Source organism: Theropithecus gelada, chromosome 6 (assembly GCF_003255815.1).
Source record: "Theropithecus gelada isolate Dixy chromosome 6, Tgel_1.0, whole genome shotgun sequence".
NCBI classification, from domain to species: Eukaryota; Metazoa; Chordata; class Mammalia; order Primates; family Cercopithecidae; genus Theropithecus; species Theropithecus gelada.
The window spans coordinates 91,852,708-91,875,789 of NC_037673.1; the positions used below are offsets into that span (position 1 = coordinate 91,852,708).

At 39.4% G+C, this 23,082-nt stretch overlaps 1 protein-coding gene across 2 annotated transcripts in view; it reads right to left on the reverse strand.

Moving 5' to 3' along the window:
* Positions 1-588: 588 nt before the first annotated feature.
* The window catches only part of PCSK1 (proprotein convertase subtilisin/kexin type 1), a 43,480-nt gene continuing 20,986 nt past the window's right edge, over positions 589-23,082 (reverse strand). The window contains exons 7-14 of one of the 2 annotated variants that reach the window (XM_025387924.1): positions 22,033-22,205; positions 20,440-20,652; positions 17,886-17,986; positions 10,274-10,507; positions 9,207-9,364; positions 7,653-7,786; positions 5,154-5,315; positions 589-3,615 (exon numbers count right to left, since the gene is read on the reverse strand). In XM_025387924.1, the coding sequence (XP_025243709.1) occupies positions 3,250-3,615; positions 5,154-5,315; positions 7,653-7,786; positions 9,207-9,364; positions 10,274-10,507; positions 17,886-17,986; positions 20,440-20,652; positions 22,033-22,205 (1,541 nt within the window). In that variant the 3' untranslated portion in view covers positions 589-3,249. The remainder of the gene's footprint in view (positions 3,616-5,153; positions 5,316-7,652; positions 7,787-9,206; positions 9,365-10,273; positions 10,508-17,885; positions 17,987-20,439; positions 20,653-22,032; positions 22,206-23,082) is intronic. The other variant, XM_025387925.1, reaches the window with a different exon arrangement.

Genomic DNA, 23,082 nt, shown 5'->3' on the forward strand with positions numbered 1-23,082 from the left:
CCTACAAAAAACACAAAAATTAGCTGGGCGTGGCGGTGCACACCTGTAGTCCCAGTTACTAGGGAGACTGAGGTGGAAGGATTGTTTGAGCCTGGGATGTGGAGGCTGCAGTGAGCCATGATCATACCATTGCCCTCTAGTCTGGGCAAAAGAGTGAGACTCTGTAGAAAAAAAAAAGTTAGGGCTTTGAGGGTTCTAATGAGAGAACCTCTGGGAAGAATTTCACATTTAGCTGCTTTCCTCTGGCCTGTAAACTAAGTCGTATTTGGTGAACTGTTGGAAATCATTTCTCTTACAGGTAGTAAGTCCCGTTAGTTTAGTTTAGATAGTTTGTTCATTTCTCAACATTCCAATTAAGGCTCATTCATACAGCTCTGCATGTTGCCAAGAAAGTGAAGGATGGGCTAGAGAGGAAAATAAAACACACCTTGTTCAGGTAGATTCTTAAATTGACTCCTAGAAAGCCCAATTTCCTAAAAAGGAACTAACTCCTTAATGTAAACTTTCAGCTTTTCTTTTGTATAGTCCATTTGGTAAACACAATAAAAGAGGGAGATCTTGTTTGTGGTGGAAACATGAGCTTTTTTCTTTTGACTTAGTGAGAAACAATTTATTTTTCTGATTTATAAGCATATTTTACATATTCTGGTCAATACATCAAATGTATAATGTGGAAGTTCCCTTAAGAATACCAAGACCGCACATGTTAAACTCAGCTACACGTTGTATTAGGCTATTAGACAAATGTCACTTTTAATATCACAACACATACATGTACTTTTTTTCATTGACAGAGGAACATGCCTTTCAAAAATATTTTATTGGATGAAACTTTCTTATTATCAGGAAAACTTTCGGTTCTTTAATATAATTTATTATGCTCTTTAAAATTCTGTTTGATAAAAGCATTGGCATATTATAAATACCTGTAAAGAAAATATAGTTTAAAATTTCAAGGGAAATAGTATATAAGTTTTCTCTTTTACATTTTCACAAAAATCCACACAGGCACTAAGAAAGACTGACAAAACTGTTTTATATCTGAATATTATACTCCAGGTTGGAAACAGTCAATATGATTTTATTTAAATATTAAAGCTTCTTCAGAGTGAACCTTTGGCTACAACCCAATGAATTGGTTGGGGTTTTAACCCAGAAAATATTTTGTTAGGAAGAATCAAAAAGAAAGATTTATACATCTAGCACTAGATTGGGAATGGAAAAGTGATGAGTTTTAATACTAACTCTTTCATTTATTGGTCTCTCCGGGCCAGTCTAAGAATCTTCTGGTCCTTTTTGGTTTTAATACTTTTTGATATGCTCCAATATTGGAAATCATATCTAACACTTTATATCAAACAATATATGAAACTTCCAAGGACAGAGTGATTCTGCAAGTCTTTTAGGAGAACATTCTCTAAGCATTATGGGCATTGCTCTGGAAACACCCTTGTTCTACACAAATTCAAATGTTCTGTAGAAGAGCAGGTGAAAGTTTGTGTTACCAACCATACTTCAAACCAAAGCAAATGACAGACTCTAGTGTTCCTTTCATGAAGCAGTTCAATGCCATGAATGGCCTTATGAAGTTCAAACTTCCACGGAAGAATTGCACACAGCAAACTCAGTGGGAGAAAGCCAGCATTGTAGGTGACTGGAGACTTTGTGAGCATATTGAAAGAAGGAAGCTAGAAGGTTAGTAATAAATGAATTAGTATTAGTGAGCATCCAGGTGAGGTGAGATTACACAAGCAAACTCATTATTATTATTGTACAGATCCTGCCTAACAGAAGATGCGGGTAGTTTGTTTTTTCCTAATGCATTTACACTTTGTACACATTCGCTTAGTGTAGTAGTGGGCAAAATCAAATGCCTATTGGATACTGCCCAGCAAGGAATCAAGTGCCTGTTCTAGGTAGCATGGAGCAGGATGCCATGGAGACCCAGAGCTCATCTAATCAGGCAGCTGCTACTCAGCTCCGGCTAACTGTTGCCATGAGCAAAGATGGGTCCGAGAATCAGGTTTTATGTGAAACATCATATTTTCAATAACCACTCACATTTTAAAAACATTCTGCATACCAAACAAAATCTACCTGAGGGACATTTAAGGTCCATAGGCTGCCAGTTTCTGTCTTTTGATTTGAAGCTTAGGAGCAATTTGATGAGAATTTGGACACTATCAGTGATAGGATTGGAGAAGATCTTTTAGTATCAAGGAATAAACATTCAGTTTCAATGACCTAGGACACCCTGTTCTAATGAACACAGTTGGAAAAGAATAAAAACAAAAACAAAACTTCTCATGGTTTCTCCCTATCATAAGTATTTTTCTGTTATTACATTAGGTCTCCACGTGATGAGTGGTTTCCTGTTATTGTTGAAAAAATTGTGACTAGGAATTTGCCAAGTCCCAAGTGTAAGATTTTTTCTAGGAAAGTAGTATAAATCATTTCTCCCAACATTTATTTTGTGGCTGAGAAAGGAGACAGGTATAGAAAACTTTCAGAAGAAGGAGAAAGAGGAAAGACCAGGCATGCAGCACAAGTCATAGCCGCCTCTGGGTCCACAGACGCCTCTGGCACCACAGACACGGTGCACCAGGCAAAGAAGAATGTTCCAAAATTGCTCAGACCAGAGCATTCAGATTTCAAGGTCTGTTTCTAGATCTAAAAAATCCAGCTTTTGCCCAACATGACCAGATTTTGACTACAGGAATGAGTGACAGTTTGGAATAGAAAGATCTAGGGAATGAGTCTTACAGTGAACTCCTTCATTAGACTTACCAAATACTGTCTTGGCATCAAAATTTGAAGAACCACATGGACAAGACAGGGAACAAGCAACAGAAACAGTTTCTGTCTCCTTCTCCTTCTTTGCAGATTATTTTCAAATTAATTGACATCCCAGGTTTTGCCTTTTCTTTTGAGAATTGAAATGGGCTCTAATGCAGTGTTCTAATGTAGTGTAAGAGCTTTTTGTCAACTGTGACTCCAGAAAGAACAAAACACTTCACTTGTGCAGACAGGAAAGATGTGTTTTGAAATACCTGTGATCAATTCTGGAAGTTGAACTTCCTGCTTGAGCTCATCCCCTTCACATGTACAGTTTAGGGAGAAAAAGAAAAGGTACCACAAAGGATATTATAAGCATAAGAATTCATGACAAAACAACCACTTCAGACACAGGCAAAATTTCAGGGTAAGGAAGAAGCATGAATATTTCCGAATTGGGACCACACACTTGTTTTAATTTTCCTCATTCAGAATGTCCACCAGAGCTTGAAGCAGCCGGTCATCTCTGTGCTTGTAAGGTTTAGTGTTATAAAAAACATCAACATAGTCATTATAGAGACTGTCTTCAGAGTCTTTAAGCTGGGAAGGTTTGTTCAGCTTTTCCAGGGCTTCATAGAAGTTTTCATAAGGGATGTTGAGCTTTGCACTTGGGGACTTCTTTGGTGATTGCTTTGGCGGCGAGTTTTTACTGAAAGCACTTTGTAGGAGTCGCAGCATGGCCTCGGAACGGGCTCCCTCCTCCAACTCATCCCTGTGGCCCCCTATGCTGCTGCTGCTAGGGCTTTTGGACACCAGGGTGTTCTCTTGTGTGGGCTTCTCCTAAAACACAGAATGCCATCCACAAAGGGAAGAAGGTTCATTATTTATGGCCAGGCAAGCTAGGTGCAACCCTAGCACAGGACCACCGCCTGCTGCTTGAGAGACAATGAGGGGAGGGGAGAGAGTTCAAGACTGGGAGCCAGATGGACTTGGGCTTCAACCCTCCTTTGCCTACCCTCTGGAGTACCTTTAGCAACCTTTTAAATCTCCCTCCACTTCACCTGTCAGGTGGAATAAGAGTACCTCAATTTGTGGTGGTTTTGAAGACTGGATGAGAGAGTATAGGTTAAGTACTCAGTACATACTGGTTTTCTTCACTTGTCAGCCTGATGTCATGGAATCCATTTTGGGAAGCAGAGGATATCAAAATACCTAACAAGTCATATAGGAGGCACCCACCAGTTGCGGTACCATGGGAGTGCCTTCCTGGAGGCACCTGCTTTCAAAACTACCCTTTTAGTCACTGAGTTGTAAGAAGTGGTCAGGGGAGAGACTGAGGTGCTTGGCTGGGGAGCAGGAAGCCTGAGAGCTCAGAGAAGCAACCCTTGGTCAACTGCTGTGGAATGGTTTCAATATTATAACAACAGAACAGAAGGGTCCTGTTAATGTTCCTTAAGGAATCTCAGAGGGAGAAACACTCTCAAGGTTAACTTGCTTCGAGACTGTGAAGAAAAGTACTCAGGATGCAGGTCCTGAAGGGAAGCTGCTTTGAAGAATATAGATGGGACTAGAATTCAAGCTGAGGCCTTCACAGTTCATGTATAAGTTTCTTGAATATGTACTTTGTCTCTGTATCTTCCAAAACACCCAGCTCAGAGCTGGACCTATTCAGAGCAGGGCGTTCTGAAAATTCTGAAAACCTACCTGTTACACCTGAGGCACTGTGCTAGATGCTGGGATACAGAGACAAAGAAAATGTGGGGTTTTCCCACCATCTGAGAGAAGGAAGCCAGGAGCCACAGCAGGCTGAGACCCAGGAATGTGAACGACTTACTTTAGCTATCCTCTGCAATTTTTTGAGAAAAAGTGTGATCTATCGCTCCCCTTGGTGTTGCCAAGAAGTGTCAGTTAATGAATTAATAAAAAGAAGCCTACATGATTTGGCCATTTGAGCCTTGTTTTTCTTTCTGCAAAATGGATACACGAATGTTCATCCTTCCTAGGTTATAGGGATTATAAGGTAATGAGACAATGTGGAAAATGCTTAAAAACAAAGTGCAATACAGATGTTAGATATAGTGATTGTGCATAAAGACAACTTTTTTTTTCCATTTGATATCTGTCATAAGCGGGGAAAATTCATGTTAGGAAATTTAATAATTTTGAATTCATTAACTGTGATTTCTAAGTTCTGGATAAAATACCAAATGAAAAAAATACAGTTTTATCCTATGGAAAAAAATAGTTTACCACTGTCACTTCTTTTCCTCCCCATCCATGTTTGACTTATTCCTGCTTGGAAGTTGGGTACAGCTTCACTGACTACATTGTCTGCACCAGTTTAAAAGAGAACATGCCAAGAACAGAGTCAGACAGACCTCCCCTGGATCCACCATCTTCTCCACCCCTCTTCTGTCATTCTGAACGGTGTTGTAGGACGTGTACACACGAGGCTGCTTCATATGCTCTGGCTGAGAAGAGGTCCCATGCAAAATCAGCTTCCAGTTCACAATTCTTCCTTCATTTTGAATTCTTCCAGACTAACAAATAAGCATACCTATATTTAGTATGTGTTTTGGATAATATAAAACGAACTCATTCAAAATAGCTAAAAAGGATTTCATTGTAAAAATCTAATTTTAAGATTCTGTGCATTTCATGTGAAAGAAATCATTGGATTCACTCTTGCTATAAAAACTGACAATTTGTAGGTTCAACAATTTAAAAACTGATTGCTTCACAATCAAACATTTAATTTAAAAATCAGAACTCTCTATGTAAATCTTCTTTTCCATGTTGGATGTTTTCTTGAAAAGCTGACTGTACCTTCTATAAATATAATTATATTTCCCAATTATCAACTTATAGAAACATTCCACTGGGGAAAAATTCAGCCTCTATGGAGTATTATAAACAACCTCCAGCATTAATAAGCCCTTAAAAATTGTGTGGCACATATGCACCATGGAATTCTATGCAGCTATAAAAAAGAGTGAGTTCATGTCCTTTGCAGGGACATGGATAAAGCTGGAAACCATCATTCTCAGCAAAACAACACAGGAACAGAAAACCAAACACTGCATGTTTTCACTCATAAGTGGGAGTTGAACAATGAGAACACATGGGCACAGGGAGGGGAACATCACACAACGAGGCCTGTCAGAGGGTAGGGGGCAAAGGGAGGGATAGCATTAGGAGAAATATCTAATGTAGATGACTGGTTAATGGGTGCAGCAAACGACCATGGCACACATATACCTATGTAACAAACCTGCACATTCTGCACATGTATCCCAGAACTTAAAGTGTGTGTGTGTGTGTGTGTGTGTATATACATGAGGTCTATAAAGTTCAATGACAAAATATACAATAAATAAAAGAGGTATATAAATTCAGTTACAAAAAAATGTATATTTGTGGGAATAGTCATAATTTTCAGAGGTTCAACAATTATAAATGTGTTAAAATCTAAAATATCTTTAAAAATCTAGAAGTATAAGGTCAGATTTTGCAGACTTGACATGAAATAAATCCCACATTGGCAAGTAGATTTTCTTGGTTTTCTGATGGTGAAATTGAGTTGAAGAATAGAGGCCAATTTCAAGAACAGGCCCATATACTAAGAATATATTTTTTTTTTGCTCTATGAGAGCAGGACATTTTACAACTTCCATTTCTAAATCAAAATTTTAGCAGTCTTTAGGAGAAAGCTATCCTCAGAGAAAAAATGTAACAAACGACTATAGAATTTGTATTAATTTAATTGACATCTCCAGGAACTTTAAATAATTTCTTTTCAAAAAGTTATCTAGGCTGGGTGTGGTGACTCACTCCTGTAATCCCAGCACTTTGGGAGGCCAAGGCAGGTAAATCACCTGAGGTGAGGAGCTTGAGACCAGCCTGGCCAACATGGTGAAACCCCATCTCTAGTAAAAATACAAAAATTAGCCAAGTATGGTGGTGGGTGCCTATAATTCCAGCTAGTCAGGAGGCTGAGGCAGGAGAATTACTTGAACCCAGCAGGCGGAGGTTGCAGTGAGCTGAGATTGTACCACAGCACTCCAGCCTGGGTGACAGAGCAAGACTCCGTCTCAAAAAAAAAAAAGAAAAAAAAAAAAACGTTATTTAGGCATATAATTCTACACTGCTGATATTTATTACACCTTTGTCTCAGAATAACTCAGAGCCAAAACATTATTCATTTATATGCTCGCCTACAGAGAATGTTGGAGAAATGATGCAAAAATAAATAATTAAGCTATATTTGGCTTTTTTCTAACTTTTGCTCTGTCCTTTAATTTTTGTGACTGTGTGTTAAAATTACAGAAGGATGTCAAAGAATGTTAGTAAACAGAATGAAAAAGAAATGAGAAATGCTTTTCGGTTTGTTTCATGACTAAAACTGTTTTAAAAAGTCACATTAAATAAGATATCTCTCAAACATTAAGCTACGTCTAAATAGCTACTGCAGAATAATTGTAAGCGTGCCTTTAAGATGTGACCCTGGCAGAATGTCACACCAAAGTTGGTCTGAACATTTAAGCATCTTTGTGAATATGGTTGGTTTTGTTGGCTGAATAGGTCAGATGGCTGGCTGCATACAGACATGGGAACCCCTGGCTTTGTCCCACAGTCTGTCACATTGTTTATATAAGTGTTTTTTCCCCTCTTATAGTATGGCTGGTGCCTAATCTTCCTTTTTGAATATTATCTACACAACCAAGCGGTCAGGGCTTGAAACATCTACTTTTCCCTTACTTCTACTAAGAAGGGGTATAATTCTTCAGGGGCCTAATTAATGATGAAATCACCCTTAAAAGTGCTTCAAAGTGTTTAAAAGTAAGCTTATGTTTTTTCATCCTCTCATTCACACTTACCATATCTGTAATTCGCAAAGTCCAAGTACCTATAGGGTTCTCTCCCCATGTGTGAACAGACATGAAGTCCCAATTCTTAAAGCCATTAGGAGATGTATCACGTTCTCTTTCAGCCAACAGCACAGTGCTAGTTCCTATGAAACAAATACAAGTTTAATGAATGTCCTAATAGTTCTGACAGTAGGATACACTCTAGCATCTGATAACTGAAAATAAAAGCTAAAAAAGATGAGTTCTCCTGCTTTTCTTTCAGTATAAGACCAGGATAGAGACACTCACAAGGAAAAAATATGATGTTTTTATTTATAGTACTTTGCACATTGCCTGGTATATATAATAATGAATAATATTATTTGCCTCAATAAATATTGTGGAAAAATAATGAATGAATGAATACGTTGACTAAGGTTTATTTAAATAAGGAAAACTCAGCAAACTACATTTACACATTGAATTCAAGAAGAGAGTAAAAAGTCTAAAAATATTTTAATGAAACTATCGTTTCTGAAGTGTGAGAGGAAATCTTGAAAATTTAGTAGGTGCCTGACTCCATAATGATTTAGACATAAAAATTATTATTTAATTAATTATACAATCATTAATAATCATAATTATTTAATTAATATATTAATTAATTCCTTAAAGATATATTAATTTAACAATCTCTTATATTAAAACACAAGATTACCTGTAAATTTTCAAGTCCAAATCCTCTCTAGATCAATTAATAATAGTTTTATGTGGAAGGGTTAAATAACTGTAGGTCTATCAGTTTAAAAAGTATACCACCAATATTTCAGGTTAATTCCAATACATCTAGAAAGCATAACTTCAAAATTAACAGAGCCTATTCCAAACCTCTAGCAGTTAACATTCAGGAGGAAGATCGTAGAGATAGCTCATCTTTCCTCACATATCACCCACAGAAACCAAATTTAGTCAGTTGAGTCCTACTAAAACATAAAGGAGTATTGGGACTGCTCCTCCTGGTTAGATTATGGCTTATGGTTCATGAGCCCTTTCCCATCCACTATCTTATCTGAATTAGTGCCCTTGCAGGAAAAAGCAAGCGTTCGTATAGCATATAAAATGGCCTTATTCATTGTACTATGGTAAATTTGTTAATCTTCTGAATCTCCTCCAATGGATCTGAATTCCCAGTTTTCAATGGACTCCTTGTATGTTTCGGATATATCTGTGAGTTTGATTAATTATCAGAGTAACTTTCACTAATTTGTTATCTAAGAGAAAAGTGATAGGTCAGTAAAATGGAAAAGTAAACACAGTTTGAAGATGCATGACGTCAGAAAACTATAATAATTGGCTTTATCTGAATGGGCCTCATTCTCTGCTTATCAAAGGATCAGTGGGAATGGGCAGGGCAGAGGGAGATCTAACACCAAGAAAAAGGAAAAAATAAGCATGTTTTTTAAGACCTGAAAATATCTATTAGGAGACTTTGTTCTAAGAACAAACAAAAGCAATCAGTTATTTGAATTATTCAACTTACACTTAAAAATTTAAATGGCTTAGAACATTTTTCTTTTAATTTACCAGCAGCAGAAGTAAGTGTAACATGAAGGTCTCCTCTTCGGGAATATTCAATTGTTGCTTCAAATTGCACATGCTCCAGGGACTTGATGGCATTTTCTTGTCCTTCACAAGCTTTTGTTGGAATTTCAATGATAACTTCTCCATTAGCTTTCAGGGCTCTAAATACATTAAAGAACGAGCATTGAATAAAGTATATCCAAACTTCCTTGCATTTTATGCATATCAGTACACGTCAATCTTGACTAGATCAACTAAGCTTTTTGTCATTCCCTGTGATGTGTAGAACCCAATTCAGAATTAGGTATACGTGAATTTTAATGCAAAGAAAATGGTAAGGGACACTAATACTTAAATACAATGCTATTTGCTGTGGAGTCAAATTCAGGCAGATTTATTGCAGACCCGTCAAAGAGACCCTCTTAAGAAAAAAATTTTATCTAGAAAGCTTTCTGAAGTATGCCCCAAGTCTCCCATCCTTGGATATTTTGTGTGAGCGGGTCTTCAGTATTATTTTGATTGCCTTGATAGAAATTACAAAACACTCATAGCAGAAATTTCTTCTGTGACAAGATGTGGTGTGCCAGAGGGAGTCTATGTAAGTGTATGATAAAGAATCCTTCATGGAAGAAAACCCATGAATCACACAGTACTGTGGCATGAAGCAAGGTGATTTTGCAAGCAGATTTTGGGTAAAACTGGTTGGCAAGTACTGCATTTCATCAACCCTAAGATGCATTTTAAAAAATAGTTAAACATTGAATTTAGAATGAATCTTAAAGCTGATGGTTGGTTGATCACAGTTTAATTGACAATGAAACAATGATGCATCTTAGACTGGGTGCTGTGTGGTAGGTGGACTACAAGAGGAACATGCAAATGTGTTAACATGGTTTCTAGAGCTTTGGTCTCTCAGTGAATCCCCATGGAGACCCACAGAGAACACTAGAAAACTCCACCTCCATCTACTTCAGAAGGGTAGGTACAAAAAAAACCAGGCAGAATGGCAAACACAGTAATGAAATTGTGCCACGAGCACACATGTGTTTAAAATTCCAGGAGACACTTACCTGGGCTCAAAGTCATTGTCCTTTACAACACACTCTTTCTTCTCAGGCACACTCCTCCAAGTCCTGGGATCAGCTAAATCCACCAGAGCTTTGGCATTTAGCAAGCCAAATCCAAATCGACTATTCACCATCAAGCCTGCTCCATTCTTTTTCCATCCACGGTTATTGGCCAGCGGGTCATACTCAGAGGTCCAGACAACCAGGTGCTGCATATCTCGCCAGGTGAGATTTGGGCTGGAGGGGAAGTGACCCAAAGTGTCTTTCAGAGAAAAATGAAGTTTCCTTGCAAAAGCAAGTGCTAACAATAAGCATCTCCATTCAGGGATTATGAAGTGCATTTTGCTATTGTAGTTATATTATTCTAGGGTCTATTACTGTTCATATATCTTTTCATTCAGAATACAAAATACAGTGCTGAAAACTTCTCCCTGTAACATGTAAGTTATGACTTCCCTCCATAGCATATAAGCTTTTACTATGAGTAAAATTCAGTCCTCAGCAATATAGAAGTATAAAACTTTGTCCTTAGTTTCTAATTACTTCCATTTAACTGAGCAAACATTTTATAATTGTAACACTTTCTTTATGCCCTCCAGCCTCATTCTGTCCATTAAAAGCCTTAGCACTTTCAACATTATGAACCCACAGATGAGGCCTTGACTTCCTTCTTAGGAACAGTGAGATGTTAAAGACAGAGACTGGCTACCTGCTGTAAACATGTATTGCCTTTTTCTTATCAAAAGTGTCAAGAGACTCTTAGCTATTTGCGCTCACTCTTGCACGGCACTGTGCTAATACTGTGGGGATATTCAAGGATGTGGTTCTTGTCTTTAAGAAGTTTACAATCCAGTAAAAATAATTAAGTCTTTTTATAATTCTATCTGGTGAGTGCTATATCCATGGCTTAATGCATTGCGGGAGTATACAGTAGAAAGAATTTCCATGGAATAGAAAGATCTAGGAAAACTATATGGGGGAGAAATATTTGAGGTGGACTTTGACAGCGGGTAGGGTGTTGAGCAGTGGAGATAGAGAAGAAGGCCACTAGAGCAAAGGCACCAAAATGGGACAGTACAGGTGTGGCCAGATGACAGCCTGGTTTGCTGGGGCAGGGGAGAGGCAGTGAGGAGTACTGAGCCAGAGCGATGAGAACCTTGCATGCCAGAAAGGGAGCTTATACTTTATCCTTTGGGCAATGGGAATCAGGGAGAATTTTTGAGCAAGGAAATAGTAAAATCGTAAGTCTTAGTAAGATTAATTTAGAACACTCTAAAGATAAATCAGAGATATAAGGGATTGTTGGATCTATTATACTATAAGGAGGCCTTCCTTGATCAACGTATTTAAAATTTCCACTCTCCTACATGCTCCCAAGCTCTCTTATTCTGCTATATGTGCATGTTCTCCTTCCATTGCAGTTATAGGCTTCTAACATGTGGGAAACTCATTTGTATTGTGTTTTATTAGTATCTGTCTCCCTGGTTCTAATTTAACCATGAGAAGTGGTAAGATCTTTATCTATCTTGTTCTCTGATGTGTAACACCCAGAAGAATGCTGGGCACAGGGTATATACTAAGAAGATATGGTTGGTTCAGAGACCGAACATGCCTAAGTGCTAACTAGCCCCAAATATAATTTTAAAACATATTGCTCCCAGTCATCAGTCAGATTCTGAAACTTTTCCTTGACTTTGAGACCTGTATTGTTCCCTGAAGCCAATCAAGCATTATGTAATAAGTAGATGCCCCAGTTTTTACTGCTCAAGGTTCCTGTCTCAGCACTTGGTTGGAGAACAATCATCAGGGAAGTCTGGCTCACTTTGCTGCCTTCTCCCCAAAGCCCATCATGTACTGGCTTAGTAATCCCCTTTGACAAGAAAGAGGCAGTGGACATTCCTAAACACCGAAGAGTCTGGCTGCTAGTTAAAAATTGTGTGTGATTTTTCAGGCCTGACCATAGGTGATTTCAAAGGTTTTACCTGGCACGACACATGGGGAAGCTGCCCTCCCCACGTAGACACAGTGCACAGCTGGTGGCTCACAGCCTCTGAGAGGAGTTCCCATGAAGGCCACAGGCCCTCTGGCCCCTCATGTTCTTTCCATATTGATATTCCTAGCTGGTGAGAGTCTTTCTAGGTCCCTCGGTCAGGCCTCCTCATGGAGAGAGGAGAGGAAACATCCAGACACTTTCTTCACTCGGACTCAGTGCCTGGTGCTTCTCCACTCTCGTACTCTCTTGGTCCCTCTCTGGCTCACATCTCAGAGTCCATAAAATTGCCAGAGCCTTTTGTTCAGGACTCCCTCAACAGTGAGATGACCCTCATGTCCGTGCTGAGCCACTCAACCAGTATGCCAGGAACAGGGCGAGTCAGTGTTTTCTCCGGTTTCAGACTCTTGCTTATATCATAGCAGTAAGTGACTAAAGGCTCAATGCTTTCATTTTTGGCTTGTTGCATTAATAGGCTACTCCATACCTGACAGCTCAGCTCACCTGAGCTGAGCTCTCGACAAACATACCACTTTACCCCAGAGAGTGACTGACAGAGGCCTTGGAAGGACACCAGTTTTAAGGATCCTCAGTGAGTCCCAGAATGCTTGCCTTATAATCATCTGGTACACTTGTAAATAGAATAGGGCATTTTATTGAAATGCTTGCTTCCTTCCAGTCTTTTAAAAGGAGTTTTAGGTAAAACCTCTTATCAAGGCAGTCAATGGACAGCACACCAGTTTTCCATTTGGATCATCAGTGTGTGCAGGTGCGTGTGTGGAGGCAGGAAGGAGGAAGCATATTGAGGAGGCTTAAGACAAGGTGCTAATGATCATGATTATCACATATAGAACACACGTCCTAGATTTCTGTAGCTTAGCATTTATTTTATATGTAGTTGCAGGTTTTATTGTTTTAAAATTTTCCTTTATCTAGTCTTTGCAAAATATTAAGGAGCTTCATTGTCATGCAATTAGAAAAACCTATTTTTCTAACAAAGTTATTCTTCATTCGTGTGCTTGTATTTCATGAATGGAAAGGAGCTGCTAACAACAGTGCAACTCATTCCTGACAGCCTTCCCTTGTTAATTTGTGCTCAATGACATCCACAATAATTAAATTTTTAAACACTGCATTAAGTTGCTAATCAAAGATATGTTTACAGAAAATAAGGGTATGGAATTAAACACTGAATTAAGCATTCCTTCTCATTAGAAGAGATGTAGATAATGTAATTTGGAGACAAAATTCCAGAGTGAAAAGTCTTCACGTAGCATTGAAAGTCCATTTCTCTTTCTCCAGGCTTTAATAAAACCAGAAGTTTGGCTCATTTGTTCATTTAATATTTCCAAAGGTGTGAAGGGATTCAATGGTTCACTTCAGAATTTTCCTCACCTATTAAAAATTATTCTGGTTCTTTTGATCTCTCCTCAAGAGTCTGAGGCTATTTTCTATCAGCTTTCTTAGGTACACTCACTACATAATAATAATAGTGCCACAAACATTTACACAAATAATTCCTTTCTTTCTTAGTATATTTATCTCCAAGATACACCTACTAACTACCCTAATGGGTTTCTACACAAACACAGGTGGATGAGGTTGTAGGAAAACATAGTGGTAAAAGTAACTCTTTATAGCATTTATTTCTCAAAACTTGGTTAAGGTATTACTAGCATTAAAAAGTGCCTGGGAGATTTGTTAAAAAAGGAATTCCTAGGTTGCATACCAGAAACTTCTAGGCAGATACAAAGTCTGAATAGTTGCCAGCAAAAGGACCTGGGAACCTGCATGTTGAATAAACTCCCCAGGTAGTGATTCTGTGTGCTGGTGCTTGAGAAACGTTGCTTTGGGAAGGAAAGTATTTCTTTGTGCATATTTCAGCCAGCAACCATTCCTTCTCCTTTCCTTTTCTCCTCCCATTCCCCAGCACTCTGGCTATATAACATTGAACACAGCATATTGAGTAGCCTGCTTGTGACAGAAAACTTATGAGAAACTCATAAATGCGTGTTCATTTATCAGCCTCAATCTTCTGAACCCTCCTTTATTTGAGGGGATGATAGGCTGCCATTCAACATTGCCTCTCCCTCCAAGGGCTGTGGGAGGCTACAAGGTGTGGTTGCTGATAGCACAGGCTTTGCAATCAGAGAGATTTGAGTTTGAATTTCTTTGTGGGATCTTGGTTATATATCTCAACCTCTCTAAACCTTATTTTTTTCCATTTATAGGTGAAATTAGTAATTTCTATGTCATAAGAATGTTGTCAGGGTTATAATTAATACTGTATACAAAGAGGCCAGCTGTATCTGGTCTATAGTAAGAACCTAATTAATATTGGATGCCATTATTTTTGATAAGTTTAGGCAAGGGCTTTTCAGTCTCCATAGTTGTTCCTATGGGATGGCACATGATTAAATGATTTTCTCATTCTTGAGTGCCTTGGGATAAAGCTGGGTCACATGTCTAGAAATTCTGGCATTCAGCTTCGGTATAGACAATTGAATAGAGTTCAAAAAAATGTTCAACTGAGAACAGAAATCTTAATAATCTCTGTGTACCTTGGCAGTAAGGATATAAATGTTAAGATAGATCAGTCATATCTATCTTACTGATGAATTGAATCAAAATGAAGGGAATTAAATTCTTATGATATGCACCTGGGAGACCATAGACTCTTAATATCTCTTAAATCATGAACACTGAGGATCTGGTGAAACCTATAAGCCATTCCCCAGAAATATGGCATATACACATTTATAAGCAATTCTGCATTTAGTTGCAAAGAAATTCATGGACCCCTTGGAACCCATCTGAGTGTTTCACAGAAATGAAACCCCTGCTTTAGAGACTGTCCATCAGAGACTGAGATTAATGAGGCTATATCATTCCTAGATCATTTTCTCCTATATAGAAAAAAGAAGGATCAAATTAGTCAGGCGTGGGGGCACATGCCTGTAAACCCAGCTACTTGGGAGGCTGAGGCATGAGAATTTCTTGAAACTGAGAGGTGGAGGTTGCAGTGAGCCGAGATCACGCCACTTCACTCCAGCCTGGGTGATGGAGTGAGACTCTGTCTCCAAAAGAAAAAGAAAGGGAAGGATTATTTTCTGTATAGGATCATTTTCTACTATACAGAAAAAGAAGACTCGAGATTTTAGAAACCAAGGATTGCACTTTTATAACTTCAGCTCTTATATTAAATTGACATTATTGATATTACATCTGTTCAGCAGATGGATATTTCTACTATATTGGTCACTATACAAGGATGGGCCAGGCACGGCTAGTTATATTTACATACATCTGACAGGGGTTGGATAGAGAAAAAAGGCTCTAGACGTAAAATTTTAAGATTGCTTTCTTTTAACAGCTCCCAGGGATTGTAGTCTATATTTTGAAATCTTAAATATAATAAGTCTGTTGCACAGGATCCTATAATCCACAGGAACCTATTTTCTTCCAGTCCAGACCCCTCATCATACCCCAACAATTCACATTGGATTACCTATACAGGCTGACATTTTCCGTCTCAATTCTGAGAATCTTAGGAAGATTAGAAGTTTGTAAAAAATGGTCTGGTTTGACCCCTTCATTTTATAGATGGAAAGACTGAACCCCACAAGTAAATTAACTTGCCTAAGGCCACATAGCTAGTGGTAGAGCTAGAACTCGAAGCCAGGTATTCCTTGCAATTTTCACTGCTTGGACAATTATTTCTCGAAGTTAATTTGGATCTGCTGATTCCAATCTCAGCTTGTATTAATAGATTTTTGGCTTTTGTCCATCTACTTCCTATTATAAGTGAACTTAGATTCTGAACATAGCTTTCCTGGAAAGCCCAATATCTATTTCTAATTGAGCACCTGAATGTACTTCTTCCCTTACCAAACATCTTGCCAGCCCCTCCAGGTAGGTGGACTCTTGGTAAGAGCCTTGCTAGACTTCTCTTGCTTAGCCACCGTGGCCATCTCATAGCCGAAATACCCAGGAATATACCCCATCTCCATATCCGAGAGATAAACGGACTCTCCTGGACAAAGACTCAACAACCTCAGGGCCTTGCCAGTCGTGGCAAAGACCAAGATGTTCCTCCCTTCTGTTATTACGAACTGAGTCTACTGAACATGACATAAGGACACTGCTTTGTTCTCTCTCTAGAGAATATGTAATTTATTCTAGGATAATCTCCTTATTAGGAAGGATAATAGTAATTTACAAGTTTAATCACTTCTTCTAATATGCAACCATAGCACCTGACTTGACATTTCAAGATTCACTGTCACCACGCATCAGAAAGCAGGAATGAGGACACATAAAAAGCTGTGATGTGCAGTGTGAGACAGTTCAATTTTTTCCTTTGTGTTAAGTGTCGGACTATTGGGTAATTATGAGAAAAAAAAAGTTAAATCTTTTTTTAACATCATACACTAAAATAAATTCCAGAGGGATTTAGAATTTAAATATGGTAAAGAAAGCATAATAAAAGATATATAAATAAATGTTTATCTAATTTGGGGTTGTGAAACTTTTTCTGAACATAAAAGCAAAGGAAGAAGCCTTGAAGAAACAGACTGACAAACATAACTACATATATATTAACTACATTTCATTGAAAATTACACAGAAACAAATTAAAAGGTAAATGTGAAACTTATAAAGCATCTAACTTTTGTGAACGAAGGCCATAAAACAAAACTAAGGCCATAAAGAAGCAACCCCAGAAGGCAAAGAGCTGAAGGGTATGAAATATTGAGCTTCATTAGTAATTAAATACAAGCATATTAAAATGAGATACTGTTTTCACCTATCAAAATAGGAAATGTTTTAAAAGATAATAAAAGTAGTTTTAACAAGGGTTTTGGAAACTGGCACTTTCACACATATATTCCTGGAGAGAATATAAAATGGTACAGTCTTTCAAGGCAGCATCTTGTCAATATGTATCAAAATCATTAAAACATGCTTGCCCTTTGACCCAGAAATTCCAATTCTGAGTGTCTATCCTGAGGAAATTATCAAAGATGACAACTAATATTTACTGACAATGGTGTTTAAGCATGATTAGATGACTTTAACAAAATTTACATTTATACAATGGAACACTATGAAAACATAAAAATCCTGCCTTTAAATCTCATGTCTCCTGATGTGGTTATATCAGCTCCAGGACTAGGCTTATATATTCAAAGAAAGGAGTTTTTTAAACATGTTCGTAATACTGCCCACTGGAAACTATTTAAACAAAATCCTGCTGGAAGAGAATAAACAAAAGGCATTGTAGCTGAGTGGGAAGAAGATTTGAGGGACAGCATAAGTTTTAAAGGTCAAAGAATATTGACTTAGACAGGAGAAAGTACATTTAATATATTGTAGAATGGGTTTTAAAAACAGATTACAAGATAATGTCTATATTAAGATCCCAATTTTGTAAGATGTGTGTGTGTTAAATCTACATTGAGATGTTAATTATGGTTAGTGACCTCAAAGTGGCAGGAAAGAGCTTGTCTTCATTTGCAGTATTCCAAAATTTCTTCTGTAACCATGTATTCAGAAAAAAAAAAAGTGTTATTAAAAAGGAGAATCAGCGTTTGTAAAGGTGATTAGAAGCTTTCCAGGCCTTACTTTGCTTCCAGGGCTAAAGCGAAGATGCCAGCAGCCAGAGGTGCAGAGGCAGAGGTGCCCGTGTGCGTCTCCGTGCAGTCATTGTGCAGGTCAGCGCTCGTCTGGATGACGTCAGGAAGGAGAGAAAGACAGGGAGAACACGTGAGGAGTGTGAACCTGTCTTGGGGGTTAACTGTACCAAAGGCTGCATCTGCTATGACCAGGAAACTCAGCTGATTCGATTGCCTACTTTCTCCTCTATACCACAGGCGGATGTTTGCCATCTGCTGATATTTCAGTTCACTCTCCTCTATATGCAACTCCTCTATAATTCTGGCAGCAAGATGCCTTTTCTGGGGATGAAGTACTCCCACTATGAATATTTTCTTTTCTGAGATTCCCAAACGAAATGCTGTCTATAAAAAACAAAGTTTCAAAAATCACTGTGAATCATGCTGGCCCATTAATCATCAGGTCCATTGTGTTTGGTCTGGCATATTTAGAAATTCTGTCTCATACAAAATTCCCTTTTGCCTTCAGATTGACGTTTGGCTGCCTCTTCAGCACAAAGATATGAAGCCATCCTGGTCTTAGCCATTTGAACTACTTGCACAAAAAATGCTTAGTATGTAGTTTGCACTCACTGTTGAACTAGATTTGATACCTGTGAATTGGTGTCCACATTTGCACTTTGAGGAAAATGGTGGGTCTTTAAAATGAAAAGTGTGCTGGACTTAGTTCTGGGTTCAAATTCTCTAACTGCTACTTAATAGATTTGTCCTCGGGCAAGTCATTTGGCTCCCCATTTGTAAAATGTGATTTATATTTTCTGACTCATAGGCAGAGACTTAACCGAAATGTTCTCTGTGAAAATAGTTTTACACAATTTTCTTGCAAGTAAGGAATTACCCCAGCTAACTTTAGGGTAATGAAGAGATTGCTGAGATGAACGGAAGAGACTAAAAAGACTTCCTGTCTGCCATAAGGACCACGGCGCTGCTGGTTGGGCCAAGGGATTACTAACAAGACACCCACCCAGGCTCCAGCACTGAAGTTCTAGCTCGATATTTCGATGTGTGGGAGGGAGGTGTAAAAAAATAATTTGTTCTATTATCACCTCCATTGGCTTCCTGCTTGGAGTTGCTGAATTTCTCAAGTTATGATGGCTCCGCTCTTCAGAGGGCTGCGGAAGCAAGGTTGCCCTTTTTACCTGTTGACGCAAGCAAGCCCCCAGAGATGACTATGCTGAGGAAAAGGTTTGCGTAAGAAAAAGGTTATGTTACTGAGGCTGTCTCAAATAGAATCCACCAGCTGTCTCTCCTAAGGCTGGCTTTCTTACGGAGGGAGTTTTACAAAGATAGAAAATCTTTCTTCTGCTTCAGTGCAGGGTACTCCAGATAAGGAACAGTCTACGAAATGGTGATTCTGAAATGCCTAACAGGCCGTTTTCTAAAGGGAGCTCTGGACACCCGGGGAAATGACAACAACCAGGGACTCTGAAGACAAGTGGGGCAGATGTCTGATATGCCCCTTTCAAAACCTGTAAGATATGCCTGCCATAAAAACCCCTGGGTGGAATGTCACTGTCTATTACTTGAGTAGCTGAAGAGATGCGCATGAGAAGCAGGCCCACACTTCTAAGTTGAGACCACAGCTTTACTGTCTAAACTAGGTTGCAGAAGTGATCCTGTATGAAGAAGATATTCATGCTGACAATTTTGTTGAGATGCCGTTAATAGGAATCTTGCATGCATTCCAAGGTCATTATTATAGGGTTCACCCACCCTCTAATTAGATCATGACCTGCTATTTCATTGAGATAGGTTCTATACACTTTAGCTAGTTGGTGCTTTCTGTGTCAGGAGTTAAATTGGGGGCTTCACATTTTTAAATTAAAAGTGCCTCCCTTTGTTCTCAAAGCCCCTAAATGCCCCTCCATCATCATGCCCTTGAAGGGAAATCCAATAATTGCCCTTGGCCATCTGACTCATGGAAGCAAAGGCACAGGCAAGCGTGGGCTGGAGGAGCTCTCTGAGCATACAACCTCCCTGAGCTGCTTACCAAGATGCTGAGCAGTTCACCTCAGGGGACACTGAAACTGCTATTTTCCTGCGGGTCATCCATTCTTAGGAGACATAGGTGGTGTAGACTCTGTATTTTTATCATCTGCTACAGGCCAAGTCAGACTATATCCCTGCTGTTAAAGGATCAGCAAGTACAAGGGTGATAAGGCCCCTACAACGGTGAAATCTCCTTTAAGACTGTTTCCAAGGAGGCATCAGACAAGCAGAAAAGACATTTGGAGTCTCGGCTGTGTAATGACAGGTTTGGTGGCTTCTCAAGGCTGGGTTTAAAAATGACAGAGGGGAAGATCATCTTGGCAGAAGTGTCATTATCCCTGGAGAGAAAACTTTCTGATGGATGCCAGCCTTTCAAGCACGTAAGTGTGAGTCTCCCCAACTGAGACATCAAGCTTAAGCAAATCAATCGTACCAAAGGTCAGTTAGGGGAATCATTTTGCATGCATGCCACGCTCTCCTACCTAAGCAGAGAGAATTAGACAAAAACAACATACGATTCTCTGGTCGGTGTAATCCCCGCTGCTGTAAGAGGTGGCCAGTGTGGAGGAGCACTTCTCAGCGTACCAGGGGGATAGGCCTTGCTGGGAGGCACTGCTGATGGAGATGGTGTAGATGCTGTCTGTGTAGCCATCACAGTCACAATTATCTCCCTGACGCCCCCCGTTTCCCGAAGCCCAGACGAAGATGGACCCCTTCCCCTGTCTCCCCTAAAGGAAAAGCCAGAATGCATATCATCTGTTATCATCTATTGGGGTCACTGTTATATCCCAATAAAACCCCCAACAACTACGTGTGTGAAATTCTCAGAGGCAGCCTTTTGGGATCTGTTTTCAATTCCAGATCTTTTGGCTTCAATGTTGGAAATCTCACAAGGCTGTATATTATAAGCCACTGGACCCTGGCCCTGCCAGTCTCTGGGCCCTCCTGGGGTAGGGCTGAGCACACGCTTTTCATTCTTATGCAGATTCATAATCTAGCATTTGCACTTGCTCATATTTTTCCACCCTTCTCTTGGTTTGTGTCACTGCACTTGAATCTTTGAACTTCCTCTCTTTCTTTCTGCTTCAATCTTCTGGCTGACTGATAGAATGACAAAATTAGGAATTATTCAGATCTGCCTTGCAGCTGCATTAAAAGGGACTCTTCAATTGAATGGAACTCGTCAAAGCCGCCCTTTCTATGATTTTTCAATTTGTGTTCTCCAGAGTTTCTACTTTTGTTTCATCTTGTGGAGCACAAGGCTTTAGAATCTGTGCAAGAATACAGTAAACCCAAGTGACAGAGCAACCCAACCAAGGCACGGGTATTCAACAGGCACGTGCAGAGCAGAAGGCAGCACGCTTCTATATTTGAAAAGCATTTCCAGAGCACTTGGAAGAAGTCTCGGTATTTTTTTTTACTAGTGTAAAAACCCAAAAGCAGTAGGAAAATGAGTAAGGAGAAAGAAATGTCCAGAAGTACTTTTAAAATAAATATGCTAAAAGTAATACATTTCCATTCAACCTCAGACCCAAATAGGGAAAACTCATTTTACTTATTTATTTTTATTTTTGAGGAAGGGTCTCACTCTGTCACCCAGGCTGGAGAGCAGTGGTGCAATCTCAGCTCACTGCAACCTCCGCCTTCTGGGGTTCAAGCAATTCTTGTGTCTCAGCCTCCCGAGTAGCTGGTGCTATAAGCATCTAAGTTGAGACCATGGTTTTACTGTCTAAACTAGGTTGCAGAAGAGTGCAACCTAGTTACACCTGGCTAATCTTTGTGTTTTTAGTAGAGGTGGGGTTTCTCCATGTTGGCCAGGCTGGTCTCAAATGCCTGGCCTCAAGTGATCTGCCTCCCTTCGCCTCCCAAACTGCTGGGATTATAGGCGTGAGTGACCGTGCCTGGCCACAAATAGGGAAAACTTTCTTAAGCCTTAACTCTCATCCCTCTGAAGAATGATTTGGCTCTCTAACTGCATTTAAAATTGTAAAAGACTTTGTTAAGATATCTACAACAATGTTTTTCCATGTAACCTAAGTGTTCTTTCCTTCTCCCCATATCCAGATGGTCAGGTTTCATTTCATGTGGGTCTATGTTAAGTGTCTTACCTGTTTGACACCATATTCAAAAGCCTTCTGGGCTAGCCGGCCAGGCCCCTCCACAGTTTTCCCATCATCATTAGGGCCCCAGCTTGCACTATAAATATCCACGTGTCCAGGATTGAATCCAATTGAACTGGCCTCAATAGCATCCGTCACAATGCCATCCAGCATTCTTATGCCTGAGAAACAAAATAAACAAACATGCACAAAGGTTGATGTCAGTATGTACATGGACAAAAGCCCAATACTCTTACTATTTATATTTTTAAAGGACTTTAAGAGTCAAGAACCAGGTAACTACTAGATGTCCCCAATTTCTGTAACCCAGCTACTGACACCACAGAAGGAAGGAACATGTCGCTGCCCCCGTAAGCTTTTTTGTCACACTTTGGAGATAATACTATGCACTGTTTAGGCAGCTGTGATTTTTTGAGGGGGGAGCGGGGAGTCCCACTCAAGGCTCTGTTCCCAGCGATACCTCTGGGCATTGAGTCTGAAGTGGAGCAGCATCCTTGGATGAGAGGAAATGGCAGTGATTGTTGCCAATTACAAAATGTTTGCCCTCCCTCCCACCCCAACTAAATGACAGGCCAGCTTTTAGAAAGACCCTCCAAGCAGCCCTCCCGTGATGCACCTGCTCATGGCTGTCCCACAAATGGCTGTGGCCCAGTCTGTGCCACACAAGGACTCTGGACAGGAAACATGTAGCTTCAAAAGATCTAGCCACAACAGGAAACTAACAAATAGGGAAAGAAGCACTTTTGTTTCTAAGCCCTGATTAAAAATAACCCAGAGGCCATCCTTTCATGTGTTTGCTAAGAAACATTTTCAAGGAACATGCTTCCTTTTCTTCTAAATGATCTCAAGGATGAAATCATTGCCATGGATTTCACTCCCAAGGGGGAATCATTTTTCATCAGGACAACGTAGGTGCAGTAGCTCTTCGTGCTTTCCAACAAGCTGTCACCAGTCATCAGACTTATGAATTCAAGAGCCAGGAAGGCAAAAGCAATCTGGACAGATTACAGGCAGCTACCTGGTTATTTCTGGCTTCAG